Source organism: Bufo bufo, chromosome 1 (assembly GCF_905171765.1).
Source record: "Bufo bufo chromosome 1, aBufBuf1.1, whole genome shotgun sequence".
In the NCBI taxonomy this organism is placed as follows: Eukaryota; Metazoa; Chordata; class Amphibia; order Anura; family Bufonidae; genus Bufo; species Bufo bufo.
In genome coordinates, this window is record NC_053389.1 from 351,225,303 (window position 1) to 351,241,604 (window position 16,302).

Here is a 16,302-nt window from a genome sequence, read left to right on the forward strand (position 1 = left end):
AAGTAGAGAAATTGAAATTTGGAAATTTGCTAACCTTTTAAAATGTTTGGTAAATTTTGAATTTTGTTTTATAAATATATATTTATTTTTTTTACAAAAATTTAACCACTGTCATGAAGTACAATACATGACGAGAAAACTATCTCAGAATGGCCTGGATAAGTATAAGTTATTACCACATAGAGTGACACATGTCAGATTTGCAAAAAATGGCCTGGTCCTTAAGGTGAAAAATGGCAGGGTCCTGAAGGGGGTTAATTGACAAGCTCCTTTTGGTATGCTTTCCTCTTAGCTGTTAAATCTCACACTACTCAGTACAAACTACAGTCTTCTCTGTTCTGCAGTGAAAGAACCCATCTTCCGGAAGCAGTTTCAGTGTGGGATTCCAGCTAATTTTATTTGCTGCTTTATTTTACTGCACAGCAAGTGATACAGTAGCTTGTAGTGAGCAGTGTGAAATTTCAGGGGAAGCAGGGCATGCATGTGTATGCTGTTCAGTGAATGACTGTTACTGAAGGTGTAGGGGAATCAACAACTTCACTGAATTAGCTTGGTCAGGATTTCTGTTTGTTAGTCTAGTCATTTTAGCAGTTAAATAATAAAATCTGTAATTTATTTTCCTGACAGCAGCTAATAATCGATCACTACAGGATATATATAAACTATACATGTAGTTACAGTGAGATGTTACTTTTGATGTACATAATGGATAACATTAGCAGTGAAGACTATAACAAGTGCTTATTTAGTCGATTACATTTTATTGCAGAAGAAATTACCATATGAAAGGCCAAACTACAGATATGCAGTTCCCCCTGGTAAAATCACCTTCCATAATACAAAAATGAATTGCAAGGAGCATTAGAAGACTGCTGAGCTAGAAGACTACATGATGTCATGAAATTCTATCTTCTGGGTGAATGTCACTGATTCAAAATTAATTTTAGCTTAGGGCTATCAATGACATGTAATACGCTGTCCTAGCAATGAAAAAAATAGAGATAGAAGGACTAAGTGTAATTTTTGAATGCAGAAATTGCACTAAGTGGTTTTACAGAAACATGCTAGCACTCTGTTTAGTAGGATTTATGTATGAACTGTGATTAACCTCCTGATTGCTAATTTATTTTTGTTTTGCACAATTACATGAGTTATATGTTTTTAATCATAAGAAATAAATGATAAGTTTAAAAGAGATCACTTACTTTGGACTGTTTTTATAATTTTTTATTATTATGCATAATATTAGGGCTTATTGGCCTACCAAGGCAGAGCAGGGAAAAATTCTCCACATCAGAAATGGGGAAAAAAAATAAAACCTGATTTTTGAGCACCTAGTCAGTCACAGAATATGGACAGTTGTTAGTTTTTAAATATTTATTAGCTCCTTGATGACCACCATACGGCAGAAATCGTCACTTTAAAGATAGTGAGGGGTTTCTGCTGTTTCAGACAGAGGCCATGGGCTAATGTCTGTGATCAACCATAAGGTCAATTGTAGACATTTAGTCCATCAGATGCCATGCATCTATTGCCCATAACATACTCCTCCCCCCCCCCCCCCCCCCGGCTGAGATCAGTGAAGCTGTTACATTACATTGATAAACCGGAGCCTGCTTGAGGCTTCGATACCTATCACTGGTATATTCCAATACATGCCTGCAGGTGGCAGCACTGTATTAGAATATAGTGAATGCTGTGTTCTGTGACGAATAAATACCCATCACAGAATATAATTTGCAATCTAATGATTATTGGTTATACTCACCTACGATGACTTAAAAAAAAGGAAAACGTTTTGAAAATGTAAAAAAATATAAAAGTTCAAATCACCCCATTCCCCAAAATTTAAATAAAAACATCATAGTTATTGCAGCATTCAAAAACGCTCGTACTAAACATTTACAATATAAAAACATTTAACCGATACGGCAAATGGCATAACAGAAATTAAATTCAAAATGGCCAATTCACCATTTTTTGTCACTTCACCTCCGCAAAATAATTTTATAAAAGCGATCTAAAAGTCACATACATTTCAAAATGGTCACTGAAAAGTATAGATTGCCCCCACAAACAAAAATGTGCCCTCATACAGCTCCATAGATGTAAATATAGAAAAGTTATAATGGAAAGAAAAAGAATAATTCTTTTTACAAAGTTTTTATTTTTTTAATATAATTATTAAAACGCAAGAAACACTATACAAGTGTGTCATCGTTGTAATCGTACTGATCTGGAGGGTTAAGATAACAGGTCAATTGTAGCACATAGGGATGTTTTGAAAAAGCAAACACATAAAACTGTGGTGGAATTGTGTTTTGTTTTCCAATCCCACCCCATTTGGATTTTTTTTTTTAGCTTCCCACTACAGATGGTGCTTTTAAATACATGCACCTGATGTGGTATCTTATATAAGGTGAGTTAGGGTAAATCAGGGTTAGTCAATAGGATTCAAGGCCCTCTTATTGAGGGTGGAGCCTGCACATTAAAGGGACAGCACACTCAAGGTATCTGGTAGAGTAAGCAAGTACTACTGGCAAGTATTACTATCTGCGTGAAACCCAGTATTTATTTTTGGATTCTCATTCCAAAGAAACAGTGGAAACAGTGGAAGATATATGCAACAATTATCCCCCATAAATGTGAATATGGGGGTGTGGAATGGGATAGAAGCAAGCTCTGCGTTCCTGTATTAAAGATAGGCCTGGGAGACAACCACTACCTGGAAAATATAATAAAAAAACTGAAAGTGCTTGTGAATATTTTGTTGATCGACTCACAGATATTAATGGACTAGAACACAGCTTGCTTATTTTATTCCCCCCCCCCCCCGAAAAATAACCATTCTCTATGTCACCTTGGTGTGTAAGTAATCACACACATGATTTACAGTCTTTACAGTTTTGCGACCTAGCTAACACAATAGAGTCGGTTTGGTGTATTAGTGCTGATATTGAAACAGATTTGTTAGAGTTGCAGTGCTGAACAGCTATTACATTAGAAAAGTACATGCTATGCTTGCATATTTATCTAAATGTATTTATAATTTCTCACTCTATCTTTTCCCAGTGGAGGACTTATTTATATGTGTTTTTTAACTATATTCATTAAAGGGAACCTGTCACCGGAATTTTGAGTATAGAGCTGAGGACATGGGTTGCTAGATCACCACTAGCACATCCGCAATACCCAGTCCCCATAGCTCTGTGTACTTTTATTGTGTAAAAAAAACAATTTGATACATATGCAAATTAACCTGAAATGAGTCAGAGCTTGAAAATATGACTCTTCTCTGGTCACACAAGTAAGATATGACTCTTTTATATTAATTTTAATATGTATCAAATCATCGAAAATGATTTTAAAAATCGAAAATGGTCTAAATTTTAGCCAGCAAGGAAGCTGGCATAGATTTAGACCAGTGGTGCAACTGGTCTCACTGTGGTGGATGTGCGAAGTTATATAGAAGCCAACCTCTCTACATAACCTTGGCGGATCCAGCCCATGGGTTTATTAAGACTGGCATCTAAAATGACGGTCTTAATATATTACTCCCATGGCTCTTTTTCTTAACATGGGGAAGCATAAGATAGAAACTGGTCACTGAAGGATCAGATTACAAAAGGTTCTTATAGAAGGTTCTTAAGAGGGTAGAGGTGTAAGATTGAGCTGCTAGGTGAAGATAATACAATCTTATATTAAACTGGATTTATGCAAAGTTTGTTGAAAGGTTAGAGGCCATTTAAAATGGAAACTTACAGGGGTTGTCTGGGTTCAGCTCTGAAGCTGGACAAATCCCATTTCATTGGAAATCTGATGACATACCAGGCTCTCCATGGGTAATGCTGGGTGGAGGCTTCCACTTAGCAGTAAGCCCAGTGAAGTCAAAGTTACTAATGGACAAGCTTTAGTGCTGTCCTAGCCTGTAAAACAACTAGGGCAGCGCTAAAGCCCGCTCATCAGTGCCAGTAATATTACTGGCAACACTGCTTGGCAGAAGCCTCCACCTAGCAGTGTAAAAAATATAAACAAACAGCTCCAATGCTCAGAAAACCTACCACAAAAACTGAATGTGTCAAAAATTAATAGACAAAATCTAAACTAACAAATATAATTTTGTATTTCAGGACATCTCCTTATGGCTAATGAAATGCCAAACTTTAACAAACATCTACATATTCATTTGTGACTGATTTGTTCATGTCAAAAATGAAATTACATCATCTGTGCTGTGTGCTCCATGGTCAACATTCAGCAAAGTAGCATTAGAGCAGTATTGGACTCCAAAGTTATTATTACCTAAACTAATAGGTCAACTGCTGATACATTTTTATGCTGCTAAAACAAATTACATCAGTGGAAGGTATATGAGAAAATCAAAAACTTTGAATGGATTGGTCTGGAAATACCAAAGAAAATACATCTACAATGGGCTCTTCGGCTAACTATTTTAAGGCTGTTATTAAGACAGGACAGAGTTACCAACTTCAGTAACCTACTGCTATGAGTCACAAAGAAGCGAGTTCACTACCAAATGTACACTGCAACTCAATGGAACAACAAACAATGAAAGTTCGTCCTGTGCTCCTAAAACGAAAAAGCTTTGATACTTCAGATCCTACAAAACAAACAAATCACCATAAGAACAAATCCCAGCAAGTCAGATTTAAGGAGGACAGCACAACTCAACATGCACAAGACTTTGTGGGATTAAGTAAAAAGCATTGTGATAATATCTCCCTAATCAATGGAAAGGCTGGAAAATCCCACACTAGAACTATATGTTTGCTCACTTGTTCTCAATCACAGAAAGGAATTCAAAATATTGCTATACAAACATCTCCTAGTCTCAGGAAACATTTTCCAAATTTTAAGGCAAAAAAAACAACAACGCCTAAAGGCATACTGTTCACAGAGTCTAGCTGTGCCCAGGTTAATGGTGAACTATCAGATGATGACATAGGTACCCCCATATCTCATCTTAAACTAAGTGACCAATTTGAGGAGGGATTAAAAAGGGTCAGAAGATCTTCGCCACTATTACATACTGTACCTAAAGCACAAAGTAATGGACCTATAAGTAAGTGCCCAGAACTTCAATTTGCTGAAGTGCTTGAACAGGACGCTGTTTCAATCCATTTACCAGATAACCCAATCAAGAACTCAATAGAAGTGACAGAAAAGTCAAATACTGACCTACAAATGTATAAGACTTTTGAGATTCCGGTGGAATGTTCTGTAAAAAGCAATTTAAACATTTCGCAACCTTCACATGTACGTGTAAAACGGATCACTAGTGTTGATGCAAAACAGGTAGAAATATTCTTTCCATTGAAACAAAAGGCGTTGCTACAAAAAAAAAAAAACATTGAATGTAAAAGGTTTTTTACTTTAACCCCATCCTTTAAAAGCAATTTATCATACTGTTTTCACTCTGAACACCAGCAGACTGACAAATCTGAGAAACTCCAAGAGTTTGTGCTTCAACCTAATCACAGCCACCAACAGAAATCGGTTACAAATCTTCCCAGATTACAAACTAAAGAAACTGACATTACTGGATCTCAGAAAAACACCACAGATACTACTGGTTGCACAGACAGTATCTCTAGCCTGCCAAAGATTGGTATACCACATGAAGCAAATAATGAAGGCAAACTGACAAACCCAGGACACAAGTCACATAGCCAGTTTTGTTCTCTACAAGGTAAACTACAAACTGTAGAAGAATCCTTACAGTCAAACCAAAAGAAGATTAAGATCCTGTTAAATGTAATCCAAGACTTAGAAAAGGCCAGAGCATTCAGTGAAGGGTACGGTACAATTTTTAAGTTAACAAACAAGAATAATTTTATTTGTATTACTTAAAAGTTAACTGATGAGGTGGTGCAAAGGCTGACAGGATGGTGTGTGATACAGGGATTCAAAAACCCCAAAGAGAGATTAACATGTATAGCTTGGAAGAAAGACGAGGCAGAGGGGATATGATAGAAACTTTTAAATACATAAAGGGAATCAGCATGGTAAAAGAGGAGAGAATATTTAAAAGAAGAAAAACTGCTACAAGAGCACACAGTTTTAAATTAGAGGGGCAAAGGTTTAAAAGTAATATCAGGAAGTATTACTTTACTGAGAGAGTAGTGGATGCATGGAATAGCCTTCCTGCAGAAGTGGTAGCTGCAAATACAGTGAAGGGGTTTAAGCATGCATGGGATAGGCATAAGGCCATCCTTCATATAAGATAGGGCCAGGGGCTATCCATAGTACTCAGTATATTGGGCAGACTAGATGGGCCAAATGGTTCTTATCTGCCGACACATTCTATGTTTCTTTGTTTCTTGTATAGATGTAACACCCTTCATGCCAATTTGTGTAAAATAGCCACTCCAATGCAAAGTAAATTAGTGCCTGTGATACACAAATTGTGGAGGCATGCACCATAGCACACCTTACAGGCCAAGATAACGACTAAAAATCTAAAATTTTCCTAGCTGAAATGCTGTCAAAGTGTAAAAAAAAAAAAAAATGCAATATAGAGCAAGACAATATTGAAATGAATTATCTACATGTTCATTTGTTTATTCTTAAATAGGCTGAAAATTCTGCACAGATTTATTCCATTGTATATATGTATAAAACATGCACCAAAATTACTTATTAACCAGTATGTAGCTCTTGTTCCCACAAGGACAGTTGCAGGCAGCCCCTTATTTTATCATTTTACTTAGCGTTATGGCTGAACGCTGCAGACCCATTCATTTCAATGGGGTTGCAAATTGCGGAACACACACGGGCCGGTATCCATGTTTTATGCACCTGCAATTTGCGGACCGCAAAACACATATGTTTGTCTGAATGAGCCCTAACTGGGGAATTGACAGAACACTTACATTGTGCCTTCCTTTTCATCATTTTTAGCTGCAGATATGCCAGTTCCTGGGCTCCTCTTCTGCCATCCAAGATGGCTGCACCACCCCTCAAACTGCCTGTTGCATACAGAGCTTTTGGTAGCCCAAGACACTATCTCCTTCCCTTGGATTAGCAAGCACTGTTCATGTGAACAGCACAGGCCAATCCAAAAACAAGGCTAGTAGGATGTGTCTTGGGCTACCGATGCACAGTATGTACAGTTGAAACCAGAAGTTTAAATACACTATATAAAAAGACACGTATGCATGTTTTTCTCAACATCTAACATGAAATCAGCATAAACCTTTCCTGGTCAATTAGGATTATCATAATTATTATTTGCCAAATGCCAGAATAATGAGAAAGAAAATGTTTTAAGGCATTTTTATTACTTTCTGCAATGTCAAATGTTTACATACACTAAGATTACTATGCCTTTAAACAATTCTGGACTGCCCATATGATGATGTCATGTGTTTGGAAGCTTCTGTTTGTTTGCAACATCTGAGTTAGAGAATCATCTGTGGATGTATTTAAATGCACACCTGAAACACACTGCTTCTTTGGAAATTCATCATGGGAAATTCTAAAGAAATCAGCCAAGATATCAGGAAGAGAATTGTGGATTTGCACAAGTCTGGCTCAACCTTGGGTGCAATTTCAAGATACCTGAGGGTGTCTCGTTCATCTGTACAAACAATTATACGCAAGTACAAACAAGATGGGAATGTCCAGCCATCATACCGCTCAGGAAGGAGATGGGTTCTGTGTCCCAGAGATGAACGGGCTTTGGTCCAACATGTGCATATCAACCCATGAATAGGGATGAGCGAACCCGAACTGCATAGTTCGGGTTCGTACCGAATTTTGGGGTGTCCGTGACACGGACCCGAACCCGAACATTTTTCGTAAAAGTCCGAGTTCGGGTTCGGTGTTCGGCGCTTTCTTGGCGCTTTTTGAAAGGCTGCAAAGCAGCCAATCAACAAGCGTCATACTACTTGGCCCAAGAGGCCATCACAGCCATGCCTACTATTGGCATGGCTGTGATTGGACAGTGCACCATGTGACCCAGCCTCTATTTAAGCTGGAGTCACGTAGCGCCGCACGTCACTCTGCTATGATCAGTATAGGGAGAGGTTGCAGCTGCGACGTTAGGGCGAGATTAGGCAGATTAACTCCTCCAAAAGACTTCATTCTGTGATCGATCTGCAGCTGTGGATCATTGAAGTGCTATAATTGACTTGCTCACTTTTTTGAGGCTGCCCAGAGCGTTTTTAGATCACTTTGTTTCTGGGGTGATCGGCGGCCATTTTGTGACTTGTGGTACGCCAGCACGAGCTATCACCAAGTGTATTTAACCATCGATAGTGTGGTTATTTTGTGCTATATCCTACATCAGCTGCAGGCTGAGCCTGTGTCACCGAAGTGCATTTAACCATCAACAGTCTGATTATTTTTTGGCCATATACTACATCAGCTGCAGGCTGAGCCTGTGTCACCCAAGTGCATTTAACCATCAACAGTGTGGTTATTTTTTGGCCATATATTACATCAGGGGCAAGTTGAGCCTGTCACCCGCGCCTAAAAAATAGACCTGACATTTCTATTCAACCAAATCTGCACAGTTTTAGCTGGTCAAGTTATTTGTAGTGACCGTAAAAGCAGACTTTTTGTTCTGGGTTGAAAAAGCATTCCCAAATTTGCCATTCTGAAAATAACTAGTTTGTGGTATTTGAGGCCTACTTGAAATCTATCCCAAAAAGAAAATCTTACATTGAAGGTATTGATAGTGTCATTCAGAAAAACCTAAGACACACGCTAGCGTGCTGATAGAAGTGTCATTCTGTGATTAAACCTATAACTGTCACACAGCACAAAAAAAAACAGGTCTCACATCTCTATTCAACCAAATCTGCACAGTTTTAGCTGGTCAAGTTATTTGTAGTGACCGTAAAAGCAGACTTTTTGTTCTGGGTTGAAAAAGCATTCCCAAATTTGCCATTCTCAAAATAACTAGTTTGTGGTATTTGAGGCCTACTTGAAATCTATCCCAAAAAGAAAATCTTACATTGAAGGTATTAATAGTGTCATTCAGAAAAACCTAAGACACACGCTAGCGTGCTGATAGAAGTGTCATTCTGTGATTAAACCTATAACTGTCACACAGCGCAAAAAAAAACAGGTCTCACATCTCTATTCAACCAAATCTGCACAGCTTTAGCTGGTCAAGTTATTTGTAGTGACCGTAAAAGCAGACTTTTTGTTCTGGGTTGAAAAAGTATTCCCAAATTTGCCATTCTGAAAATAACTAGTTTGTGGTATTTGAGGCCTACTTGAAATCTATCCCAAAAAGAAAATCTTACATTGAAGGTATTGATAGTGTCATTCAGAAAAACCTAAGACACACGCTAGCGTGCTGATAGAAGTGTCATTCTGTGATTAAACCTATAACTGTCACACAGCGCAAAAAAAAACAGGTCTCACATCTCTATTCAACCAAATCTGCACAGTTTTAGCTGTTCAAGTTATTTGTAGTGACCGTAAAAGCAGACTTTTTGTTCTGGGTTGAAAAAGCATTCCCAAATTTGCCATTCTCAAAATTGAGGTGAACGGGAACAATGAGGAAAACATCTAATAAGGGACGCGGACGTGGACATGGTCGTGGTGGTGTTAGTGGACCCTCTTGTGCTGGGAGAGGACGTGGCCGTTCTGCCACAGCCACACGTCCTAGTGAACCAACTACCTCAGGTCCCAGTAGCCAGCAGAATTTACAGCGATATTTGGTGGGGCCCAATGCCGTTCTAAGGATGGTAAGGCCTGAGCAGGTACAGGCATTAGTCAATTGGGTGGCCGACAGTGGATCCAGCACGTTCACATTATCTCCCACCCAGTCTTCTGCAGAAAGCGCACAGATGGCGCATGAAAACCAAGCCCATCGGTCTGTCACATCACCCCCATGCATATCAGGGAAACTGTCTGAGCCTCAAGTTATGCAGCAGTCTCTCATGCTGTTTGAAGACTCTGCTGCCAGGGTTTCCCAAGGGCATCCACCTAGCCCTTCCCCAGGGGTGGAAGAGATAGAATGCACTAACGCACAACCACTTATTTTTCCTGATGATGAGGACATGGGAATACCACCTCAGCACGTCTCTGATGATGACGAAACACAGGTGCCAACTGCTGCGTCTTTCTGCAGTGTGCAGACTGAACAGGAGGTCAGGGATCAAGACTGGGTGGAAGACGATGCAGGGGACGATGAGGTCCTAGACCCCACATGGAATGAAGGTTGTGCCACTGACTTTCACAGTTCGGAGGAAGAGGCAGTGGTGAGACCGAGCCAACAGCGTAGCAAAAGAGGGAGCAGTGGGCAAAATCAGAACTCCCGCCGCCAAGAGACTCCGCCTGCTACTGACCGCCGCCATCTGGGACCGAGCACCCCAAAGGCAGCTTCAAGGAGTTCCCTGGCATGGCACTTCTTCAAACAATGTGCTGACGACAAGACCCGAGTGGTTTACACGCTGTGCCATCAGAGCCTGAAGCGAGGCATTAACGTTCTGAACCTTAGCACAACCTGCATGACCAGGCACCTGCATGCAAAGCATGAACTGCAGTGGAGTAAACACCTTAAAAACAAGGAAGTCACTCAGGCTCCCCCTGCTACCTCTTCTGCTGCTGCCGCCTCGGCCTCTTCTGCTGCTGCTGCCGCCGCCTCGGGAGGAACGTTGGCACCTGCCGCCCAGCAAACATGGGATGTACCACCAACACCACCACCTGCGTCACCAAGCATCTCAACCATGTCACACGGCAGCGTTCAGCTCTCCATCTCACAAACATTTGAGAGAAAGCGTAAATTCTCACCTAGCCACCCTCGATCCCTGGCCCTGAATGCCAGCATTTCTAAACTACTGGCCTATGAAATGCTGTCATTTAGGCTGGTGGACACACACAGCTTCAAACAGCTCATGTCACTTGCTGTCCCACAGTATGTTGTTCCCAACCGCCACTACTTCTCCAAGAGAGCCGTGCCTTCCCTGCACAAACAAGTGTCTGATAAAATCAAGTGTGCACTGCGCAACGCCATCTGTGGCAAGGTCCACCTAACCACAGATACGTGGACCAGTAAGCACGGCCAGGGACGCTATATCTCCCTAACTGCACACTGGGTAAATGTAGTGGCGGCTGTGCCCCAGGCAGAGAGCTATTTGGCGCACGTCCTTCCGCCGCCAAGGATCGCAGGGCAACATTCTTTGCCTCCTGTCTCCTCCTCCTCCTACTCAGCTTCCTCCTCCTCTTCTTCCACCTGCTCATCCAGTCAGCCACACACCTTCACCACCAACTTCAGCACAGCACGGGGTAAACGTCAGCAGGCCATTCTGAAACTCATATGTTTGGGGGACAGGCCCCACACCGCACAGGAGTTGTGGCGGGGTATAGAACAACAGACCGACGAGTGGTTGCTGCCGGTGAGCCTCAAGCCCGGCCTGGTGGTGTGCGATAATGGGCGAAATCTCGTTGCAGCTCTGGGACTAGCCGGTTTGACGCACATCCCTTGCCTGGCGCATGTGCTGAATTTGGTGGTGCAGAAGTTCATTCGCAACTACCCTGACATGTCAGAGCTGCTGCATAAAGTGCGGGCCGTCTGTTCGCGCTTCCGGCATTCACACCCTGCCGCTGCTCGCCTGTCTGCGCTACAGCGTAACTTCGGCCTTCCCGCTCACCGCCTCATATGCGACGTGCCCGCCAGGTGGAACTCCACCTTGCATATGCTGGACAGACTGTGCGAGCAGCAGCAGGCCATAGTGGAGTTTCAGCTGCAGCACGCACGGGTCAGTCGCACTGCGGATCAGACCCACTTCACCACCAATGACTGGGCCTCCATGCGAGACCTGTGTGCCCTGTTGCGCTGTTTCGAGTACTCCACCAACATGGCCAGTGGCGATGACGCCGTTATCAGCGTTACAATACCACTTCTATGTCTCCTTGAGAAAACACTTAGGGCGATGATGGAAGAGGAGGTGGCCCAGGAGGAAGAGGGGTCATTTTTAGCACTTTCAGGCCAGTCTCTTCGAAGTGACTCAGAGGGAGGTTTTTTGCAACACCAGAGGCCAGGTACAAATGTGGCCAGACAGGGCCCACTACTGGAGGACGAGGAGGACGAGGAGGAGGTGGAGGAGGATGAGGATGAAGCATGTTCACAGCGGGGTGGCACCCAAAGCAGCTCGGGCCCATCACTGGTGCGTGGCTGGGGGGAAACACAGGACGATGACGATACGCCTCCCACAGAGGACAGCTTGTCCTTACCTCTGGGCAGCCTGGCACACATGAGCGACTACATGCTGCAGTGCCTGCGCAACGACAGCAGAGTTGCCCACATTTTAACGTGTGCGGACTACTGGGTTGCCACCCTGCTGGATCCCCGGTACAAAGACAATGTGCCCACCTTACTTCCTACACTGGAGCGTGATAGGAAGATGCGTGAGTACAAGCGCACGTTGGTAGACGCGCTACTGAGAGCATTCCCAAATGTCACAGGGGAACCAGTGGAAGCCCAAGGCAAAGGCAGAGGAGGAGCAAGAGGTCGCCAACGCAGCTGTGTCACGCCCAGCTCCTCTGAGGGCAGGGTTAGCATGGCAGAGATGTGGAAAAGTTTTGTCAACACGCCACAGCTAACTGCACCACCACCTGATACGGAACGTGTTAGCAGGAGGCAACATTTCACTAACATGGTGGAACAGTACCTGTGCACACCCCTCCACGTACTGACTGATGGTTCGGCCCCATTCAACTTCTGGGTCTCCAAATTGTCCACGTGGCCAGAGCTAGCCTTTTATGCCTTGGAGGTGCTGGCCTGCCCGGCGGCCAGCGTTTTGTCTGAACGTGTATTCAGCACGGCAGGGGGCGTCATTACAGACAAACGCAGCCGCCTGTCTACAGCCAATGTGGACAAGCTGACGTTCATAAAAATGAACCAGGCATGGATCCCACAGGACCTGTCCATCCCTTGTGCAGATTAGATATTAACTACCTCCCCTTAACAATATATTATTCTACTCCAGGGCACTTCCTAATTCAATACTATTTTTAATTTCATTTTACCATTATATTGCGGGGCAACCCAAAGTTGAATGAACCTCTCCTCTGTCTGGGTGCCGGGGCCTAAATGTGTGACAGTGGCCTGTTCCAGTGGTGGGTGACGTGAAGCCTGATTCTCTGCTATGACATGAATACAGATTCTGCGCTGACATAAGGCCAGATTCTCTGTTACGGGACCGCTCTCCTCTGCCTGGGTGCCTGGGCCTAAATGTGTGACAGTGGCCTGTTCCAGTGGTGGCTGACGTGAAGCCTGATTCTCTGCTATGACATGAAGACAGATTCTGCGCTGAAATAAGGCCAGATTCTCTGTTATGGGATCGCTCTCCTCTGTCTGGGTGCCGGGGCCTAAATGTGTGACAGTGGCCTGTTCCAGTGGTGGGTGACGTGAAGCCTGATTCTCTGCTATGACATGAAGACAGATTCTGCGCTGACATAAGGCCAGATTCTCTGTTACGGGACCTCTCTCTTCTGCCTGGGTGCCTGGGCCTAAATGTGTGACAGTGGCCTGTTCCAGTGGTGGGTGACGTGAAGCCTGATTCTCTGCTATGACATGAATACAGATTCTGCGCTGACATAAGGCCAGATTCTCTGTTACGGGACCGCTCTCCTCTGTCTGGGTGCCGGGGCCTAAATGTGTGACAGTGGCCTGTTCCAGTGGTGGGTGACGTGAAGCCTGATTCTCTGCTATGACATGAATACAGATTCTGCGCTGACATAAGGCCAGATTCTCTGTTACGGGACCTCTCTCCTCTGCCTGGGTGCCTGGGCCTAAATGTGTGACAGTGGCCTGTTCCAGTGGTGGGTGACGTGAAGCCTGATTCTCTGCTATGACATGAATACAGATTCTGCGCTGACATAAGGCCAGATTCTCTGTTACGGGACCTCTCTCCTCTGCCTGGGTGCCTGGGCCTAAATGTGTGACAGTGGCCTGTTCCAGTGGTGGGTGACGTGAAGCCTGATTCTCTGCTATGACATGAATACAGATTCTGCGCTGACATAAGGCCAGATTCTCTGTTACGGGACCGCTCTCCTCTGTCTGGGTGCCGGGGCCTAAATGTGTGACAGTGGCCTGTTCCAGTGGTGGGTGACGTGAAGCCTGATTCTCTGCTATGACATGAATACAGATTCTGCGCTGACATAAGGCCAGATTCTCTGTTACGGGACCTCTCTCCTCTGCCTGGGTGCCTGGGCCTAAATGTGTGACAGTGGCCTGTTCCAGTGGTGGGTGACGTGAAGCCTGATTCTCTGCTATGACATGAATACAGATTCTGCGCTGACATAAGGCCAGATTCTCTGTTACGGGACCGCTCTCCTCTGTCTGGGTGCCGGGGCCTAAATGTGTGACAGTGGCCTGTTCCAGTGGTGGGTGACGTGAAGCCTGATTCTCTGCTATGACATGAAGACAGATTCTGCGCTGACATAAGGCCAGATTCTCTGTTACGGGACCGCTCTCCTCTGTCTGGGTGCCGGGGCCTAAATGTGTGACAGTGGCCTGTTCCAGTGGTGGGTGACGTGAAGCCTGATTCTCTGCTATGACATGAATACAGATTCTGCGCTGACATATGGCCAGATTCTCTGTTACGGGACCTCTCTCCTCTGCCTGGGTGCCTGGGCCTAAATGTGTGACAGTGGCCTGTTCCAGTGGTGGGTGACGTGAAGCCTGATTCTCTGCTATGACATGAAGACAGTTTCTGCGCTGACATAAGGCCAGATTCTCTGTTACGGGACCTCTCTCCTCTGCCTGGGTGCCTGGGCCTAAATGTGTGACAGTGGCCTGTTCCAGTGGTGGGTGACGTGAAGCCTGATTCTCTGCTATGACATGAAGACAGATTCTGCGCTGACATAAGGCCAGATTCTCTGTTACGGGACCTCTCTCCTCTGCCTGGGTGCCTGGGCCTAAATGTGTGACAGTGGCCTGTTCCAGTGGTGGGTGACGTGAAGCCTGATTCTCTGCTATGACATGAAGACAGATTCTGCGCTGACATAAGGCCAGATTCTCTGTTACGGGACTGCTCTCCTCTGTCTGGGTGCCGGGGCCTAAATGTGTGACAGTGGCCTGTTCCAGTGGTGGGTGACGTGAAGCCTGATTCTCTGCTATGACATGAAGACAGATTCTGCGCTGACATAAGGCCAGATTCTCTGTTACGGGACCGCTCTCCTCTGTCTGGGTGCCGGGGCCTAAATGTGTGACAGTGGCCTGTTCCAGTGGTGGGTGACGTGAAGCCTGATTCTCTGCTATGACATGAAGAGACTGATTCTGCGCTGACATGAAGCCAGATTCTCTGCTATGGCATGAAGAGACTGATTCTCTGCTGACATGAAGCCAGATTCTTTGCTATGGCATGAAGAGACTGATTCTCTGCTGACGTGAAGCCAGATTCTCTGCTATGGGACCTCTGTCCAATTGATATTGGTTCATTTTTATTTTTTTAATTTTAATTCATTTCCCTATCCACATTTGTTTGCAGGGGATTTACCTACATGTTGCTGCCTTTTGCAGCCCTCTAGCTCTTTCCTGGGCTGTTTTACAGCCTTTTTAGTGCCCAAAAGTTCGGGTCCCCATTGACTTCAATGGGGTTCGGGACGAAGTTCGGTTCGGGTTCGGATCCCGAACCCGAACATTTACGGGAAGTTCGGCCGAACTTCTCGAACCCGAACATCCAGGTGTTCGCTCAACTCTACCCATGAACAAAAGCAAAAGACCTTGTGAAGATGATGGCGGGAGCTGGTAAAATTGTGTCAATATCCACAGTGCAACAAGTAGTGTATCAACATGGGCTGAAAGGCCACTCTGCCAGGAAGAAGCCATTACTCCAAAAGAAACAAAAAAGCCATTTTAATGTTTGCAAAGGTACACATGAACAAAGACCTACATTTTTGGAGAAACGTACTGTGGTATGACGAAACTAAAATTGAACTTTTTGGCCATAATAACCATTGTTACGTTTGGAGGAAAAAGGGAGAAGCTCGGAAGCCTATGAACACCAACACAACTGTAAAACACGGGGGTGCCAGCATCATGTTGTGGAGTTGTTTTGCTGCAGAAGGGACTGGTGCACATGACAAAATAGATGGCATCATGAGGAAAGAAGATTATGTGTAAATACTGAAGCAACATCTCAGGACATCAGCCAGGAAGTTAAAGCTTGGGCGGAAATGGGTTTTCCAAATGGACAATGACCCGAAGTATGCTGCCAAACTGGTTACAAAGTGGCTTAAGGATAACAAAGTCAATGTTTTGGAGCAGCCATCACAAAGCCCTGATCTCAATCCTATTAAAAACTTATGGGCAAAGCT

The 16,302-nt window shown here is 44.0% G+C and overlaps 2 protein-coding genes across 3 annotated transcripts in view; one reads left to right on the plus strand and one right to left on the minus strand.

The window, feature by feature from the left end:
* The window catches only part of DOCK2 (dedicator of cytokinesis 2), a 1,232,183-nt gene that overhangs the window by 518,361 nt on the left and 697,520 nt on the right, over positions 1-16,302 (minus strand). The window lies entirely within an intron of this gene.
* Positions 1-16,302, plus strand: part of INSYN2B (inhibitory synaptic factor family member 2B) — a 75,630-nt gene that overhangs the window by 38,598 nt on the left and 20,730 nt on the right. Inside the window, exon 2 of the mRNA XM_040442845.1 lies at positions 4,131-5,816. Within this exon, the coding sequence (XP_040298779.1) occupies positions 4,507-5,816 (1,310 nt within the window). The 5' untranslated portion in view covers positions 4,131-4,506. The remainder of the gene's footprint in view (positions 1-4,130; positions 5,817-16,302) is intronic.